General features: G+C 45.9%; 1 protein-coding gene across 1 annotated transcript; it reads right to left on the bottom strand.

Moving 5' to 3' along the window:
* Positions 1-1,101: 1,101 nt before the first annotated feature.
* LOC142905292 (cordon-bleu protein-like 1) lies at positions 1,102-21,647 on the bottom strand. The gene is made up of 3 exons (XM_076060475.1): positions 21,248-21,647; positions 7,481-7,697; positions 1,102-2,405 (listed from the first exon to the last, which is right to left on the bottom strand). Exons 2-3 carry the CDS (start codon positions 7,499-7,501, stop codon positions 2,145-2,147), a joined length of 282 nt encoding a protein of 93 aa, XP_075916590.1. The 5' UTR covers positions 7,502-7,697; positions 21,248-21,647; the 3' UTR covers positions 1,102-2,144.
* Positions 21,648-22,642: the final 995 nt, after the last annotated feature.

Genomic DNA, 22,642 nt, shown 5'->3' with positions numbered 1-22,642 from the left:
CATCACTTAACTCATATCAGGTGCAGTGATTACAGGCGGAGGGGGGGAGGTATTGTAATTATATAATCGATTAGTAATCAGTCATTGGTTATGATTAGTAATGAGTTGTAGATTAGTAATTCTTTAAATCAAAATGTAATGTGTATTATTTAATAATACGCTTCCAGGCCGCACTAAGCCGGTAGCTGTCAAAGCGATTAAAGTTATTCTTGTTCCTCTCAATTTCAATGGATTCTCTAATTAGTCTTTGCCAGTAATAATTAGTTTTACACACCACTGCAACATTGTCAAAATCAATTGAGTGTCCTTGTTGACAAGCATGTTCTGCCACTGCCGACAGTTGTGTTTGAGATAATTTAATATTTCTCTGATGTTCTTTTAGTTTTACGCTGATGTTACATCCCGTCTGCCCAATGTAGCAGCTGCCACATGAACAATTAATCCGATATACACCTTCTGTTGATAGTTTAGGTAATGCGTCTTTAGTGCAAGATACTAGTTTTTGAATTTTGTGTACTGTACCAAATCTTACTGTAATGTTTTGCTTTTGCAAAACACGGGCTAATTTGTCAGTTACTCCTGAGATATATGGAATTTTTATTGTTTTAACAATCTGGTCGCTTTCAGCAGTATTGCTTTGCGATCGTGATTTGGCATTCAGTGCTCTGTTAATTTGAGCATTATTGTAGCCATTCTGTCGTAGTGCATCTTTAACGTGTTTAATCTCTCTCACTAGACTCTCACCATCTGACACTGTTTTAGCCCGATGTATGAGCGTCTTCATAAGAGAGGATTTCTGAGCTGGATGATGATGCGATTCTGCATTCAGATAGGCATCAGTGTGCGTTTGCTTTCTGTAAACGCTGTATGTTATTTTACCGTTTAGGCCATGTCCAAGCAAAATATCTAGGAATGGGAGTGTGTTATTCACCTCCATTTCCATGGTGAACTGGATGGCTAGACCTAGACTCTATGGGCTACCAAAGATTCATGAAATCGGCATCCCATTACGTTAAATAGCTCTTTCGGTAAAGTCACGTTGAAGGGAAACAATAAGATAATAAAATATATTTTGTTTAAAATATATTTTATTGTTTCCCTTCAACGTGACTTTACCGAAAGAGCTAAGAATATGAATTACTGCAGTCACGAAAGCTTTAAATCAAAATTTAGACAATAGACTGTACATCAGAACGATTGAAATGAGAACAGAATTATTTCCAGGTATATCAGGGTAGTGTGGAAGGCATCAAAATGAAATGTAAAAAAAAATGTATTGCATGATGATATAAGAAACATTTTTACGCGTTATATATAGGCCTGTAATGTACAAAATATAGTCGCACATGAACACATACACACATATATACAGACGTCTAAAACAAATTGTTATCTTAAAAGTCATACCGATAAAATAAACAATTCTAGGTCAAATTTCGATTTAAAGCTTTCGTGACTGCAAGGATGCATCTTCTTTGGTTCTTTCGGTAAAGTCACCACGTAGAATGAGAATAAAATAATAAATTAATAAAACACAATAAAATTCTTACGACGTTTCGGCCACAACACAAGTGGCCCTCTTCAGGTGAAAGGAACAGACCTGTCGTCTGACCTTTATTGTGTTATTTTATTTTATTAATTTATTATTTTATTCTCATTCTACGTGGTGACTTTACCGAAAGAACCAAAGAAGATGAATTCTAGGTCAATAACCAGGAGGTTCTATTGACAAGTCTAAAAGAAACTGCAGGGAAGGTAGGCTTTAAGCCAGCCTTATAAAGGACCGCCATGATAAAACGAATTTTTTATTCTTTGGTTCTTTCGGTAAAGTCACCACCACGTAGAATGAGAATAAAATAATAAATTGATAAAATAAAATAACAAAATAAAATTCTCACGACGTTTCGGCCACAACACAAGCGGCTCCAGCGCTGTCCTCCTGACAGTCTCGTCCCTTCACCTGATGAAGGCCGCTTGTGTTGTGGCCGAAACGTCGTGAGAATTTTATTGTGTTATTTAATTTTATTAATTTATTATTTTATTCTCATTCTACGTGGCGGTGACTTTACCAAAAGAACCAAAGAAGGATGAATCCTTGCAGTCACGAAAGCTTCAAATCGAAACTAATTTTTTGTTCTTTTCCATCAGCTCAAAAGTAACGTTAAAACAAAACCTCTGCTCCTGTCGACGGCGTACACCTCCTTGACGCCGAGCTCGGACAGCGAGCACGACGTATCGAGCAGCTCCGTCTCGCTGGCGTCCCCGAACAGCGCCGTGTGGTGGACGTCAAGCTCGCACTCGTTGCAGATGTCGGGCAGCAGCGCTTGCAGGGCCACGCGCGGGCTCGCCAGAACTACGGTCTTCTTACGCGCTCGCGAGTAGTTCACCGTCAGCCGCACCGTTTGCTGAAAAACAAATTAAGTGATGTAATACTCTTTGCTTCTATTCGGTAAAGTCACGTAGGTAAAAAAAATCACGACGTTTCGGCCACAACAACACAAGTGGCCTTCATCAGGTGAAGGGACCGTGCTGTCACGAGGACAGCGTTGGAGTGAAAACAGCCAAGCCCAGGTCGTGTCCTTTAAGCTGTGTGGGAGGAAGCAAAACGCTTTGACAAAGGAATTAGTATAAACATGAGCACGATGTACGTAGGAGGTGCATGGGCCATGACCTGAGCTTGGCTGTTTTCACTCCAACGCTGTCCTCATGACAGCACGGTCCCTTCACCTGATGAAGGCCGCTTGTGTTGTGGCCGAAACGTCGTGATTTTTGTTATTTTATTTTTTACCTACGTGACTTTACCCAATAGAACCAAAGAGTATGGATCCTTGCAGTCACGAAAGCTTCAAATCTAGAATTAAGAGATTTAAGTAGAGGATCGACGAATTGAACGCTGTCGTTAACAAATCCTGTCTTCGTTTACCCTCTTAGGATCCAGCTGTCAACGTTCATCAAATTTCTCCATTTAAAAATGAAATACTGGGCTAGGCTGTGGATTAAGGGGGACTAAAACTGGGTTACACTTGGTCTGAATTACAGTATAAAACCTCATGATGTGCTGTAGTGGAGGTTCAATGGGACAGGAAGCCCACCTCTTCACACAAATAACAATGTTATTGTATTTGTCTCTCAGCCAATGGGGCCTCTGCCTTTGCAGGAAAACTCTGCACCAGTTTCGACCTTGTGGATTGCCCTTTTAAACAAATGCTGTTTCCAGCTGTTGAGAACAGCAGCACCATTAAAGCTATGGTGGATTTAGCAGCAGAAAACAGAAAAACTATACACAAACTCAAGTTTGTGGTGGAGGATCATGGGTAATGAATACATAATACACAGACTGTAAAATTATGTTTTGTCTTTCTGTTCCCCCCCTTGTACTGTGACTCTGTACTGGGCTCATGCTCAGTCCCAACAAAAACCTTTTTGTAATGATGTTTCATCCATTCTGCCTATGGACCTTCCAGACCAATATTTTCCAGCAGTGCAGACAAAGCATGATTTCAGAAAGTAAGCTGGTTTCGAATTTCTGGATCACATCACCAGTATATAACCTGCTTAACAAATGATGCTGTGTAATATTCCATATATCCTGGATGACAGGATGCATGCATTTGTACCCCTGGGGAGAGCCTCTAACTAAGCAAATTCATCGTGTAACTTGTATGATTCACGATAAAGGTTTTTGGGTGAGATCGCGTTATTTATAAATGTGTCGTAAAACCCTCCACCACCCGACATGGCCAAAGCAGTAAACATGTGTCACGTTCACAAAAGACAAAATATTCTAGATTTGAAGCTTTCGTGACTGCAAGGATCCATACTCTTTGGTTCTATTCGGTAAAGTCACGTAGTAGGTAAAAAAATAAAACAACAAAAATCACGACGTTTCGGCCACAACACAAGCAGCCTTCATCAGGTGAAGGGACCAGCCTGTCTAGAGGACAGCGCTGGAGTGAAACACAGCCAAACTTAAAGGTCGTAGTCTGAGCGTGGCTGTGTTTCACTCCAGCGCTGTCCTCGAGACAGGCTGGTCCCTTCACCTGATGAAGGCCGCTTGTGTTGTGGCCGAAACGTCGTGAGAATTTTATTGTTTTATTTTTTTACCTACGTGGTGACTTTACCGAATAGAACCAAAGAGTAAAGACAATTAGTTCACTACTTTAGCCCATTTGCGCGTAGAAGAGTGAATCCACAACATAATTTACAACATTGTGAATACGATGTTTCGCTGGTGATTAGATCCAGCATCATCGGGCAATTCGCCAGAATGGTGAAGCCCTCTCCGCTTGCTCCCGGTCTTAAATAGAGCAGCAGTAGGGTGACGTCATCATTTAACTCATATCAGGCGCAGCGATTAGAGGTGGATAGGGGGAGGGTATTGTAATTATATAATAGATTGGTAATTATTCAATTGTTATTAATTACTAGTAGTTTCCCCTATAAGGAATTGTAGTTGCAATATATTTAATTTAACAATAAGGGTTACGACACGTTTATAAATAACGCGATCCAACCCAAAAGCCTTTATTATGAATGATATTGGTCGCGAAAGCCTACGTGTTAAACTTGTAAGATGAAAATAAATGCACCAAAGGTTATCGGTCTGTATCCAGCTATATGCCTCTGTGTCTAGTATACAATAAACAACCATCACAAGATAAAATCTAAGACGTTTTGTCATTTGGTAGAATATCAACTAATGTACCATGGCCTCTGGTACAATTGGGCTTTCACAACATTTACATACTCGCTAAACATTCTAAACTAGCCCCTGATCCTGGTGTACAATGCAAAGCCACCACAGGAGAGAAGATCAAGGCCTTGTTCACTGATCCCCAGGATTAAAGCACCTGCAGTTGCTAAGCATGCTTAAATTACATTTCAGACTAAACAATGCAGAGTAGAATTGGAAATACGTAATAGATTTGGATATCATGGAAAACACATGTCTCTAATTACCAATATCTATCCATATCTCTGTTTAAGAGCATTTCATTGTTGTAATTTAATTGTACTTGTGTTGGTGTCAATAAAGTAGGAAATATGGAAACAGTTGCATAAAACTATGACAGTATAGGCTGACCTGGCTATAAATCAAAAGTAAACGCATCTATGCCTCTATGTAAGGAACGAGACAGGAAGACTTCTCCACAAATCTGGATGTCGCCTGATGAAGCTGGTTGTAATTACTGGCAAAACGTCATACTCAGATTGTAAATGTTGTGGCTTGGCTCCCCAACACACCGGTGTGCTGTACTAGTACACTACACTATACACTACACTATACACTACACTACTATACACTACACTATACACTACTAGACACTACACTATACACTACTATACACTACACTATACACTACACACTACACTACACTATACACTACACTATACACTGCTATACACTACACTATACACTACTATACACTACACTATACACTACTATACACTACACTATACACTACACACGAGTGCTGTACTAGTGACGAATCGTCCACGTTCTGTTTACGCGACAGCCCTTACTAGTTGGCTGTGTCGGGTGGTGGCGGGTTTTCACGACACAACATTTATATATTTATACGCGGTCTAACCCAAAAACCTCTATGATGGATATTGGTCGCGAAAGCCTGCTACGTGTTAAACTGACCAACTCCAACTCTGCCTGACCACCACAGTCCTACTCAAATAGTCACACAAAGTGGCTGCATCTTAGCCCTTCGTATTATTCATAAGACTGCCAGTCTCCTTTTACCAATTGAAATCTTACTCCAACCATTCACATATTTCCAAGAGGAAATTTGACTTCCTCATTACTACCAAGTAACGAGGCAGTCAAATTTAAAAGATTTAACAACAAAAAGCATCGTACGCTTTTCGAAGCAGACTTCAACTTTGCACAGAAGAACGGAACGGTCCAACTCTATCTTCTCAATAAAGCCAAGTATGGCGCGTAAATACTTTGATCTAAAAGCAATCCATCCTTTTCACTGAATGCAAGTGATAAATATAATCACAGCCGGTGAAGTGACGAGAGGGAAATATTTTCCTTTAAAATTAATTAGGTTGCAATGTTTATACAAGATGCTTAAAAGTAAAACATTTTTAAAATAAGAATGTTTGCATAGCATATTCCACCCATGGATAAGTATTATCATCATCATCTGCATCATCATTCAGTATAAATTTTCTACTGGATGAATGCTAAGTATAGCCTGGTAAAAACATGATCTGCAGGCGAACTGAGCCAAAGCAAAATGTAGTTACTCTTTGTTTTTTTATCAGTAAAGTCACGTATAAATAATAAAATAACATAATAGCGTACGACGTTTCGGTTGCAACACAAGCAGCCATCATCAGGTACAGAAGAGCTAAGTTTACAAGAGAGAGGGGAGACACAACCTCAGATGTATACACAGACACCCAAGTAGGGGGGAACTAACACAGATACAACAGGGGACACAGAGAGAGAAGCATACCAGACAAACAGGGTTTAGCAACATTTGGAAACCATATAAAGCAACACAGTCGGTCGATCAAAACACAATCAACGCGTAGTCCGGTTGATCACGCTATTTCAAAGATTGATAAATTGCAAGTTGTAAACTGGCGGGTCACACCAACCGGTGCATCCAGTGAGGCATGATGTGATAATGGCATTTCATCATGTTTCATTAGTCAAGATACCAAAATCCAACCAAATCCAGTCTCACAAATATTTCCATTCATAAGTAGATTTGACCCGAAGGGGTCAAGGTTTCCCGATGATAACTCATCGCGTGACGGTGTAGTCGGCAGCATGCGTGCAAGGTTCAGAAATGAATCCGGCACATTATCACAAAGGTCAAATCGGAGAGCCATGTATATAACATGGTAATCCACAGATGGACCCTAATACAAAACTGTACAAAATCCTTTTACCTGTAACAACACGTGAGACTTTCTACAAAGTGTCAACAAGCACGACACGGCCGAGGAAATGTGTGAAAGACGCCTAATGCAGAAGCTAACCAATTGAGGCAATGACGTCTAAAATGTACTTAAGGAGAATTTAACTAAAATTGTGTACTGACAATGTACACACATGCTGTGTTAACACACACCCATAGCCACACCTAGCTCAAAGTGTAGTTTCAAACTCTTATAATTCATCTAATAATAGTTATTTGCATGTACGCATGAACCGGGCCACTTTGCTTACACGTCCATTTTTCTAATCAGCTTTGTCACTCCGAGATCTCTACGCAGGTTTCAGCGTGTTTCGACTGTACAAAGTCTTGTCTACGACGAGGCCGCGTCAGCGAATCAACGCTTTACCTCCGGGACAACGGGCTGCATCGGCTTCCTGAGTCGGTCATCAGTGGCGGGCCGAGGCTTTTTAGGAGGAAGCCCGTCACTCCAAGATCTCTACGCAGGTTCCAGCGTGTTTCGACTGTCAAAGTCTTACCTACGACGAGGCCGCGTCAGCGAATCAACGCTTTACCTCCGGGACAACGGGCTGCATCGGCTTCTCCAGTCGGTCATCGCCGGCGGGCCGAGGTTTGAGGAGGGCCGTCCCAGCACCGAGGGCCCCCAGCGGTGTGCTGGGCCCGTACTGTAGAGGCGATGCATCGTCCCTCGATAGCAGCTCCAGGGTGTGGCCGTCAGGGCTCAACCGGTAGGGACCGCAGAGTTCAACCAGGAGGTCCGTCACCGTCCTGCTGCTCACACAGCAACACGTGGGCAGCAGCAGCAGCTCCAAGTCAACGTCAAAGTGTGAGTCGTGCGTAAGGACATTTGTTTTTCCCGACTGAGGCCCGACTCGTAATTTAGAAACCAGAAAATTGTTCAAAAGATGCAGCGTGATATTCTTACAGCATGGCTATGAACGCTCGCGGATGCGTTTGTGTCATGTTTACATTCGATGTGTGGAGTGTAATTTAAATTACTGTTTACGGGGCCGTAGCAATGAGTATGGAATGTAAGTAAAAAATTGTACACAATGCATCTTCAAAACACTCACCATCCTAACGTATTACAAGGAGGGGGATCAATCATACGTCTTGTTCACACTCATGGATTTCAAACACGGCTTAACAAGTTAAAACGTGTTGCATGGATACAAAATATACTTTTAATGTTGTATTCAAAATGACCGTAAATGTTTTCCAAGAAATAAAATGGCGTGTTTATTATATCCATAGCGATTATTTGCGCATTTAACAAATCCCAAAAAAAATAACACACCGGCAGATGCAATCACCCAAAAGATGACCACATTACAGACAACTGGAAATAGCTCATTATAAAGTTGCTTGCAAAGAGGGCAATTTGACCTCGCGGCCATGAAGATTTATGCTTCGTGAAAATAACACATTTATTTTAATGCATTTAAAACCCGCTGTGTGAGCACAGAAACATTCCACGTGGAGCCAGTTTTACCTGGGATCATTCGCCCACCCACGCAGCACGTCCACCACTCTTATTAAACTCCACTCACCACTCTTATTAAACTCCACTCACCACTCTTATTAAACTCCACTCACCACTCTTATTAAGCTCCACTCACCACTCTTATTAAACTCCACTCACCACTCTCATTAAACTCCACTCACCACTCTCATTAAACTCCACTCACCACTCTTATTAAACTCCACTCACCACTCTTATTAAACTACACTCACCACTCTTAATAAACTCCACTCACCACTCTTATTAAACTCCACTCACCACTCTTATTAAACTCCACTCACCACTCTTATTAAACTCCACTCACCACTCTCATTAAACTCCACACACCACTCTCATTAAACTCCACTCACCACTCTTATTAAACTCCACTCACCACTCTTATTAAACTCCACTCACCACTCTTATTAAACTCCACTCACCACTCTTATTAAACTCCACTCACCACTCTTATTAAACTCCACTCACCACTCTTATTAAACTCCACTCACCACTCTTATTAAACTCCACTCACCACTCTTATTAAACTCCACTCACCACTCTTATTAAACTCCACTCACTACTCTTATTAAACTCCACTCACCACTCTTATTAAACTCCACTCACCACTCTTATTAAACTCCACTCACCACTCTTATTAAACTCCACTCACCACTCTTATTAAACTCCACTCACCACTCTTATTAAACTCCACTTACTACTCTTATTAAACTCCACTCACCACTCTTATTAAACTCCACTCACCACTCTCATTAAACTCCACTCACCACTCTTATTAAACTCCACTCACCACTCTTATTAAACTACACTCACCACTCTTAATAAACTCCACTCACCACTCTTATTAAACTCCACTCACCACTCTTATTAAACTCCACTCACCACTCTTATTAAACTCCACTCACCACTCTCATTAAACTCCACACACCACTCTCATTAAACTCCACTCACCACTCTTATTAAACTCCACTCACCACTCTTATTAAACTCCACTCACCACTCTTATTAAACTCCACTCACCACTCTTATTAAACTCCACTCACCACTCTTATTAAACTCCACTCACCACTCTTATTAAACTCCACTCACCACTCTTATTAAACTCCACTCACCACTCTCATTAAACTCCACTCACCACTCTTATTAAACTCCACTCACCACTCTTATTAAACTCCACTCACCACTCTTATTAAACTCCACTCACCACTCTCATTAAACTCCACTCACCACTCTTATTAAACTCCACTCACCACTCTTATTAAACTCCACTCACCACTCTTATTAAACTCCACTCACCACTCTCATTAAACTCCACTCACCACTCTTATTAAACTCCACTCACCACTCTTATTAAACTCCACTCACCACTCTTATTAAACTCCACTCACCACTCTCATTAAACTCCACTCACCACTCTTATTAAACTCCACTCACCACTCTTATTAAACTCCACTCACCACTCTTATTAAACTCCACTCACCACTCTTATTAAACTCCACTCACTACTCTTATTAAACTCCACTCACCACTCTTATTAAACTCCACTCACCGCTCTTATTAAACTCCACTCACCACTCTTATTAAACTCCACTCACCACTCTTATTAAACTCCACTCACCACTCTTATTAAACTCCACTTACTACTCTTATTAAACTCCACTCACCACTCTTATTAAACTCCACTCACCACTCTCATTAAACTCCACTCACCACTCTCATTAAACTCCACTCACCACTCTTATTAAACTTCACTCACCACTCTTATTAAACTCCACTCACTACTCTTATTAAACTCCACTCACCACTCTTATTAAACTCCACTCACCACTCTCATTAAACTCCACTCACCACTCTCATTAAACTCCACTCACCACTCTCATTAAACTCCACTCACCACTCTCATTAAACTCCACTCTCACACCTTTCCAAATTGACATTTCAATGCTTGTGTAGCACCACAGATGGTACTACGGTACCACGTAGTGTAACACCACAGATGGTACTACGTAGTGTAACACCACAGATGGTACTACGTAGTGTAACACCACAGATGGTACTATGTAGTGTAACACCACAGATGGTACTACTAGTGTAACACCACAGATAGTACTACTAGTGTAACACCACAGATGGTACTACGTAGTGTAACACCACAGATGGTACTACGTAGTGTAACACCACAGGTGGTACTACTAGTGTAACACCACAGATGGTACTACGTAGTGTAACACCACAGATAGTACTACTAGTGTAACACCACAGATAGTACTACTAGTGTAACACCACAGATAGTACTACTAGTGTAACACCACAGATAGTACTACTAGTGTAACACCACAGATGGTACTACGTAGTGTAATACCACAGATGGTACTACGTAGTGTAACACCACAGATGGTACTACGTAGTGTAACACCACAGATGGTACTACGTGGTGTAACACCACAGATGGTAATACGGTACCACGTAGTGTAACACCACAGATGGTACCTCGTAGTGTAACACCACAGATGGTACTACGGTACCTCGTAGTGTAACACCACAGATGGTACTACGGTACCACGTAGTGTAACACCACAGATGGTACTAGGGTACCTCGTAGTGTAACATCACAGATGGTACTACGTAGTGTAACACCACAGATGGTACCTCGTAGTGTAACACCACAGATAGTACTACGGTACCACGTAGTGTAACACCACAGATGGTACTACGGTACCAAGTAGTGTAACACCACAGATGGTACTACGGTCCCACGTAGTGTAACACCACAGATGGTACTACGGTACCACGTAGTGTAACACCACAGATGGTACTACGGTACCACGTAGTGTAACACCACAGATGGTACTACGGTACCTCGTACCGTCGGGGTGAAGGGCTACGGGGCTTCTAGGATCCCAGACAGCTGAGCCCCTCACTGGGCAAGGGGCATCAAAGGGGACCTCCCCCAGCCGATCTGGGACCAGTTGAAGACCGAAGCCGAAGACCGGTAGCAGCCAGACAGGACCCTGGGGCCCCTTGCAAGGGCCCCGGGGACGCCGTGCGGGCCGGTGGTGAGACTCTGGGCCGGTGGTGGGACTCTGGGCCGGTGGTGGGACTCTGGGCCGCTGGTGGGACTCTGGGGCTAGTGGTGGGACTCTGGGCCGGTGGTGGGACTCTGGGGCCAGTGGTGGGACTCTGGGCCAGTGGTGGGACTCTGGGCCAGTGGTGGGACTCTGGGCCAGTGGTGGGACTCTGGGCCGGTGGTGGGACTCTGGGGCCGGTGGTGGGACTTTGGGCCGGTGGTGGGACTCTGGGCCAGTGGTGGGACTTTGGGCCGGTGGTGGGACACTGGGGCCAGTGGTGGGACTCTGGGCCAGTGGTGGTGGGACTCTGGGCCAGTGGTGGGACTCTGGGCCGGTGGTGGTGGGACTCTGGGGCACTGGTAGTGGGACTCTGGGCCAGTGGTGGGACTCTGGGGCCAGTGGTGGGACTCTGGGCCAGTGGTGGGACTCTGGGCCGGTGGTGGGACTCTGGGGCTAGTGGTGGGACTCTGGGCCAGTGGTGGACTCTGAGGCCAGTGGTGGGACTCTGGGCCAGTGGTGGGACTCTGGGGCCGCTGGTGGGACTCTGGGGCCAGTGGTTGGACTCTGGGGCCAGTGGTGGGACTCTGGGCCAGTGGTGGGACTCTGAGGTCAGTGGTGGGACTCTGGGGCCGCTGGTGGGACTCTGGGCCTGTGGTAGGACTCTGGGGCCAGTGGTGGGACTCTGGGACTCCCCGGCCCTACGCCCTTATAAGGGCGAGGTCAGAGGAAGCCAGAGTGTAGACCCTGGGTCGGGGTCAGCCCCCCCTAGGGTGATCACAGCGGAGGAGCCGAGAGCGTTGCCAGCGTCACGGCACGCCGGGAGTAGGCCGTGTCCCTAGGGCTGTAGCAGCCCATCAGGACTGTCGGGGAGCGCTGTGTTGTAATAAAGGAGTTGTCTATACGAAGGTGTGTCTACGGAACCCATTACGCCTGTGCCAAACTTGGGCGGCCATAAAATGCTTACCCATCCATCGCTTGATCCCCGCAAGAATGGAATGAGTGTGCGTGTGTGTGTGTGTAGCGGTTAGCGCTACGCTGCGCTATGAACCTGGCGACCCGGGTTTGATTCCCGCTCACGGCCAACACCGGTGACAATTATCTGAACGGGTCCCGGGCCTCCCCTAGGTCGACTCAGCCTCAAATGAGTACCTGGTGCGGTGGATAAAAACATTGCCACTGGGGAGACAAAGGCGGTCGGGCGTGGTGCTGGCCACCCACCCCCTCGTGTACCGTTCCGGCCTTCATAAGTGCTCGCTAACAGCACTTGCCCAACAGTCTGTTAAGGCTACACGGGGGATCTTTGTCTTTGTGTGCTGCTCGCTAACAGCACTTGCCCCTACAGTCTGTTACAGGCTACACGGGGGATCTTTGTCTTTGTGTGCTGCTCGCTAACAGCACTTGCCCCTAAAGCCTGTCACAGGCTACACGGGGGATCTTTGTCTTTGTGTGTGCTCGCTAACAGCACTTGCCCCTACAGTCTGTTACAGGCTACACGGTGGGGGATCTTTGTCTTTGTGTGTGCTCGCTAACAGCACTTGCCCCTACAACTCTGTTACAGGCTACACGGGGGATCTTTGTCTGTTTATCTTTGTGTAAATAATCCAAGTGCACGACAGGCACCTCCCGTCGACTCGGGCCACGTGGTGCGCCCCGCCCGGCAGGATGACGTTGAGCTCCACATTGTCCACTGGGGGGCCGTCGCCACCGTCCGGTGGGTCTAAGCTGGGGGTCCCAGTCTGGGACTGGGACCGCATCAGCGGTGGTACCGGCGCACGGGGCTTCATCTTCCGGGCTGCTGCGGAACGACAACAAAATAAAGAGCAGTGGGACGTTGCGCTGCTAGGCCGTTTTAAGGATTTATATTGTTACATCAACAAGGGGGGTTGGGTGTGCAGTCAGGGTTGATGCAGGTACATTCGTTAGGTCAAGGCGAAGCCACTCATTCTCCAACGTCGGTGGACTGGCGTTTTGTTAGGAACAACGAATGATCGGCCACTTAAGAGATCACAAGGCAATGGGGATCAATGCGTCAACATTCAACCCTGACTTAAAACTGCAATTAATCAAGTGATAGGCGTGTGACCGCCCTTACACACATCACTTTCAGATCTCGCATGGCCACGTGCACCTATATTCACAAATTGAAAGGAAATTAATGCATTCATTTAGTGGTTAGCAGCAGTAATGGATGATCATGATGCTTTAAATAAATAAAACATTTCATAAAAACGAAGCAGATGGAACCATTATATTACAAACACAGTAGCTCCATGTGATGCTTATGTAAAACGCAATATCTACGTAAATGCAATTGCCAGTTCAACGTAACACGTTTGCTACTTTGTTGCATGCAATTTCACGTTCACTTAAAATTGGGCAGTGCTCTTTGAATACATCTTGCACTGACTGTGCAAGCCCTGTACCGCCATGAAATTACTACACAGAGAAGTGATATTAAATCACTCTTGACAACAGGATGTTGATGAGTGATTAGCACGTGATGAGTCATTCATTGATCCGTTCATTTTTTTTAAAATCATCTATCAGTATGGTGGGGGGGGGGGGGTGTGGTCACTCCGTCAAGTAACCAGTTAACATTATCAAGACACACCTTAGTACATGACTTAAGTGAGTTTAGGGGTGTGATCAGTACGTACGATATAATTTTTGTTTGGGTGAATAATTATCCCGAATGTTTACGATCTGACCACTTACTGCATTCTTGGCGTAATGTAGTAAGAGTGTGAGTGTGTGTGTGTATGTATGTGTGTGTCCGGCAAAACAACCCCCTACCTCCTCGCGGTGCCGGACGGGCAACTCTGTCGTGGACAGCGCTGTGGGGGGAGATCCAATTTTGATTGGCTCCTCCCCTCATGGCATATGTGTCCACCACAGGGGCTAAACGGGGGCTCTGGACGGGTGCGAGGGGCTGGTAACCCCTCCACCTTCAATTAATTACCACGAAACCACGAATTAAACTGAAATATGTAACAACTAAGCTTGTGCCGGAGGCCCCGGGGGGCCAGGCGTCTATGACGTCTCCTGGCCAAACCCCAATTGGCGGAGCCAGGAGATTGAATACCTACCCTCGGGGCTACTCCAGAAACAACGAAAAGCCACTACGGGTGGCCACGTGGAATGTTCGAACGCTCACTGCAGAGGAGAGGCTGCCACTCCTCTGTCGGGAGCTGGACCGGTACCGCCTGGATCTATGCGGCATTCAGGAGGTCCGGTGGACCGGCTCTGGCTCCTGCCACCATGAGGGGTGGACAGTCCTTTACTCGGGGCAGCAGACTGCCAAACAACAGGGTGTGGGTCTTCTTTTGAACAAAAGAATGAAGGGGGCGTGGGAGCGTGGCGGTGAGGTGTGGGAAGCTGTAAGCCCCAGGCTACTTTGGGCTCGCCTTCCCATCAACCGGAGGTGTGGAATGGTGGTCGTGGTTACTTATGCCCCCACCGAAGATGAACATCCGTGGAGGGATGCAGGCAAAGCCGATGAGTCAGATGCCTTCTATGACCTCCTGTCACAGGTGCTGGCTAAAGTGGCCCCTCGGGATAGAGTCATCATGTTGGGTGACTTCAATGCCCGAGTTGGTCATGATACTGGCACCTGGTCTGGAGTGATTGGAGGGCATGGGCCAGATCAGCTCAATAACAACGGTAGGAGGCTGCTAGATTTTTGTGCAGCCCATGGGCTTGTAATTACCAACACGCTGTTCCGGCATCGGCGCATCCACACAACATCATGGATGCATGCCGGGTCCAAGCAAGAACATCTGCTGGACTACATAGTGACGGACCAGCGAATGCGAGCCCATGTCCTTGACACCAGGACCTACCGTGGAGCTGATCTGCCCTCTGACCATCGACTAGTCATCTGTAAGATGCGCCTGCCATTCTTCCACTCCGGTGGTGGGTGTACACCCAGGACCCCATTCCAACCTAAAGTGGCCTGGTCTCAGTTATCTGATGAAAGTTGCAAGCGAGAATTTCATCATCGCTTGCGGCTGGGATTGGCATCGTCCCCGACTCCTCCTGATGTCGAGGGTAAATGGGCGAGGTTTAGGACTGTGACTCATGCAGCTGCAATGGCTGCTCTGGGTACGTGGTCCAGACCTCCCCAGACACCCTGGATGACAGAGGAGTTGTTCAGGATGGTTGAGAAAAAGCGACAGGCCCACTGTCATCGGCTACAGAATCCCACGTCAGAGAATGAGGAGGCTTACCGCAGCCTTCGCTCGGAGGTTCGGAGAGCCGTGAGGCGCTGCAAGGATGGGTGGTGGTCGCGGGTTGCTGAGGAGATGGAGTCTGCCTCAGTGGCCCGTGATCACAAATCTCTATTTAACTCCATCAAAAAAGTAACCTGCAGCGCCACACCTATTACCATCATTAGGGGAAAAAACGGTGATCCAATTTCCGACCCCCAGGAACAGGTTCGCAGATTTGCTGAGCATTTCTGTGAGGTCCTGGGGGAGGGAAAATCCCTCAGCCAGGAAAACATCGTGGCACAAAGTGAGGATGACCCTGCTGAGGCTGCGGTGCCTCAAATATTGGATGAAGTCACCCCCTGTGAGTGGCTGGCTGAGGTGCCATCTGCTGAGGAAGTATTGAAGGCGATCCGGAGTCTGAGACCAGGAAAGGCAGCGGGCAGAGATGATCTCCCAAGCGAAATGCTGAGGGAGGGTGGCGTTTGTGCACAGACTGCCCTATATGACATCATAACAACAGTCTGGACCACTGGACGGGTTCCGCAGGATTGGAAGGATGCCCTGGTGGTCCCCCTTTTTAAGAAGGGGGACCGCACAGACTGTAACAACTACAGGGGCATCTCACTCCTCAGTGTGCCGGGAAAGGTCCTGGCAAGGATTATTCAGCATCGCCTTGCCAGGCACGCTGAGGAGAGGCTTGCGGAGCCCCAATGCGGTTTCAGGAAAGGGCGGTCCTGCACAGATGCCATATTTTCTGTCCGTCTGCTACAGCAGAGGTGTAGGGAATTCCAACAAGACCTACATCTCTGCTTTATTGACCTGGTCAAGGCCTATGATACCATCAGTAGGCCTGGGCTCTGGGTCGTTCTTCGTGCTTTTGGAGTACCTGACCCTCTGCTCACGATCATTAAGGACCTTCATGATAATGAGCGGGCCCGGGTAAAACTACGTGGCCGGGAGTCAGAGCCATTCCCTGTACATCTTGGGGTGCGACAGGGATGTCCTCTGGCTCCCACATTATTTAACATCTATTTTGACCACGTAGTTCGTGAAGCCTTCAATAGCTGTACCGGGGGAATCTCCATATGGTACAGATATAATGGGAGGCTAATCGATGCCCGGGTGCGGTCAAGGGATGGCTCCCTATTGCTCAACCACGTTATGTATGCTGATGATTTGGTAATAGCTGCTCAGTCAGAGGAGGAGTTGGAGACGCTGCTGCTGAGACTGGAGCGTGCCACTAAGAGGTGGGGCCTTACCATCAGCCCCACCAAAACTAAGCACCTGCCTGGGTATTTTGTACCATCGGACACTCCACCCCCACAACTCCCAATCGGTGATGGGGCAGTTGTGGAGAGAGTGGAGAGTTTCCCATACCTGGGCAGTGTGCTTATGACTGGCTCCAGTTTAACAGCAGAGGTCTCACTCCGAATCAGTCGAGCGGCAATATCTTTTCATCGGTTGCGTAACGCTGTGTGGAAGCTACCTGGTCTGTCGCTCCGCACTAAGCTTCAGGTCTTCTCGGCCACGGTCATTCCCTCCCTTCTCTACGCTTGCGAGACGTGGACCCCCCTGGTGGAACATCTTCGCCGGTTAGAAACATTTAGGCTGGCCTGCCTACGATCCATCCTGGGTTTAACCAGACTGGATTGTGTGAGGAGCTCACAAATCCTTGAAAGATCTGGGCAGGGTCCCATCGGTGAGCTCCTCCGGCAGGCAAGGCTGCGATGGCTGGGTCATGTAGCCCGCATGCCCAGCCACCGCATGCCGAAACAGCTTTTGTTTGGCCGGATTGAGGGGGCTGGGCGGGCGCGGCACGGGCTAGAGAAGAGATGGAGTGATGTGGTACAGGAGGACGTGGAGCTGAGTGGACTTGCCGATGACTGGTACCAGCGGTGTCAAGATCGGCCTCTGTGGAGGAGGCTCGTGAAGGATGCTACTGGGCAGTTGGAGGCAGTCGCCCTCCAACAACAACGGAGGGCGGAGGAGCGACGCTCACAACAGCGAGCGGAGCGCCGGGTGGCTAAAGCACAGCAGGTTGGCACAGTAGGGGGCACAGGTGGTGCATCAGCCAATCATCTCAGTCAGTCGACCCGTGGCACCTGGGTCTGCCCCGTGACCTCCTGCCAGCGGGCGTTCGACACTTCACGTGGCCTCAGGGTGCACATAGCCTGGCACAAGCGTCGTGGTGACGTCACCGCCACTTAGTGGCGAATGGCGGTTGTTGTTGTTGTATGTGTGTATGTGAGTGTGTATGTGTGTATGTGAGTGTGTATATGAGTGTGTATGTGAGTGTGTATGTGAGTGTGTGTATGTGTGTGAGTATGTATATGAGTGTGTATGTGAGTGTGTGTGTGTATGTGAGTGTGTATGTGAGTGTGTATGTGAGTGTGTATGTGTGTATACAGTCTGTTAAGGTAATATGGGGGATCTTTGTCGTTGTTGTGTATATGAGTGTGTATGTGTATGTATGTGAGTGTGTATGTGTATGTGAGTGTGTGTGTATGTATATGAGTGTGTATATGAGTGTGTATGTGTGTATGTATGTGAGTGTGTATGTGAGCGTGTATGTGTATATGAGTGTGTATATGAGTGTGTATGTGAGTGTGTATGTGAGTGTGTATGTGAGTGTGTATGTGAGTGTGTATATGAGTGTGTATATTAGTGTGTATATGAGTGTGTATGTGTGTATGTATATGTGTGTATGTGAGTGTGTATGTGAGTGTGTATATGAGTGTGTATATGAGTGTGAATGTGAGTGTGTTTGTGAGTGTGTATGTGAGTTTGTGTGTATATGAGTGTGAATGTGAGTGTGTATGTAAGTGTGTATGTGAGTGTGTATGTGTGTGTGTATATGAGTGTGAATGTGAGTGTGTATATGAGTGTGTATATGAGTGTGAATGTGAGTGTGTATGTGAGTGTGTATGTGAGTGTGTATGTGTGTGTATATGAGTGTGAATGTGAGTGTGTATGTGAGTGTGTATGTGTGTGTGTATGTGAGTATGTATGTGAGTGTGTATGTGTATGTGAGTGTGTACATGAGTGTGTATGTGTGTGTGTATGTCAGTGTGTATGTGAGTGTGTATATGAGTGTGTATATGAGTGTGTATGAGTGTATGTGAGTGTGTATATAAGTGTGTGAGTGTGTGTGTGTTTGTACAAGGATGTTGCAACCTGCTGTGTACGGTGTACACTGAAGTTCTTCTATGTGTAAGCACCTTGGCAGGAGTTTCAAAGGGGGAGGAACAACAACAACAACCTGCTTGCACACACACGGACACACACGGACACACACACGGACACACACACAGACATACACACACAGACACACACACACGGACACACACACACGGACACACACACGGACACACACACACAGACACAATACAACAATGAGTACACACGTGTCAGCCAGAGTGAGCGGACACTGCTCAGATGGATCAACGTTTTCCATCATTAGACCTCCTTTGCCAGTACCAAAATATAATAATAGTGTTTTTTCCCCTTTTTTCTGGCAACAAAACTGAAACCTTTTATCAAGGATTCATGTTACTGCATTAACCACAATACCTGCAGTCAAAATGCAAACAAAACACATACTATGATCATATATGATGCATTGTCCTTGAAACTGATTGGTCCACACCAAGAAAGCCATCCCTTGGTGTGGACCAATCAGTTTCAAGGACAATGCATCATATATTATCATAGTATGTTTTTTTTTATCATAGTATGTGGTTAATGCAGTAACATGAATCCTTGTTAAAAGGTTTCAGTTTTGTTTTGCCGAATCGATTGTTAAAAAGCCACTCGCCATAACAATTACGTCATCCATTGTGATTCACAGCATCTCAATACTACATTGTTCAAGCGTTATGTAACATGCCCGTATTTGTATTCAGCAAGTTATTTAAACATGCGCTTGAGTGTCATAGATTTTACACGTATGTAGAAAATGCAAAGAAATGTGTCAGGCATATTATCACACGTCCTATTAAACCGCTCCCACCGTCTGTACACACACACGGTGGTGGTGGTACTTTATACTGTAAAACACAGCACTTATAATACACCTTTATAAATGACCGCAGTCGTAAATCGGCCACGTGTATTAACCACGTGGAGCTCATTAACACAGCCACGTTAGCCACGAAAAATCAGACACAGTCGTTCACTCGTAACTTAGAACTTGTAAAATCTATACACGTTACTTTTAAACTACGAATAAGAGTACTGTAATTACGGCAAAAATACATTAGAGGTGCTGTATATCAGAACAATAAATCAAACAATAACACAGCCACGTAAACCACAAACGCCAAAGGCCCCGTTCACCACCACCACAACTTGTGCTAAAATATTCTTGGTTCGTTCGGTAAAGTCACCACGTAGAAGGGAAACAATAAAACAATAAAAATATAAAACAATAAAATAATAAAAATATAAAACAATAAAATTATTCTTGGTTCTTTCGGTAAAGTCACATAGAAGGGAAACAATAAAATAATACAAATAATACAATTCTCACGACGTATCGACTGCAACACAAGCAATCATCATCAGGCGTGAAAACCACAACAAAATATTCTTGCTGTGGTTTTCACACCTGATGATGATTGCTTGTGTTGCAGTCGAAACGTCGTGAGAATTTTGTGTTATATTTTTATTATTTTATAGTTTCCCTTCTACGTGGTGACTTTACCAAAAAGAACCAAGAATAAGAATCCCTGCAGTCACGAAAGCATAAAAATCAAAATGTAACTTGTGCCAAGTTATCAGAGTTACTCATCAATCCGACTTGTTCAACGTATAGCTGCTACGGCTTCAAAGATTATCACAAACAACAATCATTAAACATAAATAAGGGAGCCCAGAACACCCCACCACCAACAACCACAACAACCACGCCATCATCAACGTATAGCTGCTACGGCTTCAAAGATTATCACAAACAACAATCATTAAACATAAATAAGGGAGCCCAGAACACCCCACCACCACCAACAACCACACCACCATCAACGTATAGCTGCTACGGCTTCAAAGATCGTCACAAACAACAATCATTAAACATAAATAAGGGAGCCCAGAACACCCCACCACCAACAACAACCACACCATCATCAACGTATAGCTGCTACGGCTTCAAAGATTGTCACAAACAACAATCATTAAACATAAATAAGGGAGCCCAGAACACCCCACCACCACCACCAACAACCACAACAACCACACCATCATCACGGACGACATAAACTTGTTTACTTCACACCACGCAACAACTTTACAAACTGTTGTTGTTTACGAATGCGACCTCGCAGAACCGCAAGAGTTTGTGACGCTGTGCAAGCAAGCAGCAGCATCACCATCTATTTATAATTAATATCGTGAACAAAACAAGTACAAACTTCTCCGTCTCTCTCCACTTCCACACTTGCAACCAACCCCACTTCCTCCACGTGCTGCTGCTGCTGCTCACACAGACAGCGACAACAGCAGCAGCGTGCGACAAAAGGTAGCCATTACCACGTGCTGGTGATCACGTGCTGGTGGTGGTGGTGCTGGTCACGTGGTTGTTTGTAGTCGTGGATTTTGTCTTAACGGGGTCTCCAGACAAAACCTTGTAACTCCACAGGCTGCTGGCTGCTGCTGCTGGCTGCTTGCCGTCTCTCACTCCTCCCTGGAAGCCGGAAGGCGGGCGGGCGGGGCGGGCGGGAGCGTGAACAGAACTCGACGGCAGTGTGGCCGGGACCTCGGTTACGGTCGGTCTCAGACGGGCCCCGTCACCGCTGCGTAGTCCCGTCGTCGTGTGCGCGAAGGGGCCCACGGAGCGGATGAGCGAGAGAAGGGGAGAGAGAGAGAAGGAGAGAGAGATTATGGGAGCTGTGAGAGAGAGAGCGAAGTGGAGTTGATGAGAGCGGCAGGAGGAGGGGGAGGGGAGGGACGAGGAGGGGGCGGTGCCGTAGTGGGCGGGGTCACACTACGGCACCGCCACCTCCTCGTCCCTAGTGTGACCCCGCCCACTACGGCACCGCCCCCTCCTCGTCCCTAGTGTGACCCCGCCTACTACAGCACCGCCCCCTCCTCGTCCCTAGTGTGACCCCGCCCACTACGGCTGAGACTTGAAGCCAACTTGGTGTGTGGGGGTGGGTGGTTACTAAAACAAACATTCAGATTTATTAGTGCAGCAAAGCGCTTCATAAACTCAAGCCGTGTTTAATTTTACCAGGGTAAGGCTCACTGGGCTCTGTTAGATCTGCTTTAATTTATTTGTCTTTCCAGAAGAGATCTGCATATCGTCGCAAATGATGGGTCAACCAAATTGGCTTATCGTGGGTAAATTTGTAAGACGCTAATGCAGGGTGGTTTAAAAAAATGTGGACCCAATTTCAAAGCGGTATATTTCACGATGGCAACAACACGTTACAATTACACAACAAGTTACAAACGTAACAGTAGGGGTCTTCCCCCTTTTTTCTGACAACAAAACTGAAACCTTTTTAACAAGGATTCATGTCTACTGCATTAACCACAATACCTGCGGTCAAAATGCAAACAAAAAACATACTATGATCATATATGATGCATTGTCATTGGTGTGGACCAATCAGTTTCAAGGACAATGCCACATATATTATCATAGTATGTTTTTGTTTGCATTTTGACTGTAGGTATTGTGGTTATGCAGTAGACATGAATCCTTGTTAAAAAGGTTTCAGTTTTGTTGCCAGAAAAAAGAGGGAAAACCCCTATTGTTACATTTTGGTACTGGCAAAGGAGGTCTAATGAAGTTACAAATGCTTTAATGAGTTATCAAGATTTACTAACCATTTTATAAATTCTCTATGTGCCCTCCACCAACATCGAGACGATAGTTGAATTCGTCCCAAACGCCTCTCAAAGCGAAGTCTTCTCTTCCAC

Source organism: Petromyzon marinus, unplaced genomic scaffold, assembly GCF_048934315.1.
Source record: "Petromyzon marinus isolate PM22_M1 ecotype Great Lakes invasive population unplaced genomic scaffold, UKy_Petmar_22M1.pri1.0 PM_G_Scaffold_2, whole genome shotgun sequence".
NCBI classification, from domain to species: Eukaryota; Metazoa; Chordata; class Hyperoartia; order Petromyzontiformes; family Petromyzontidae; genus Petromyzon; species Petromyzon marinus.
Note: the sequence above shows the minus strand (reverse complement) of the source record. Positions and strands in the feature narration are given on the sequence as shown.

Excerpts from the sequence above, each read along its gene's own strand:
- LOC142905292 (XM_076060475.1), bottom strand. The coding sequence starts at position 7,501 with ATGCAGCCCGTTGTCCCGGAG. Across the intron at positions 2,406-7,480 it reads TGCAGCCCGTTGTCCCGGAG|CAAACGGTGCGGCTGACGGT; the intron begins GTAAAGCGTTGA and ends TTTGTTTTTCAG.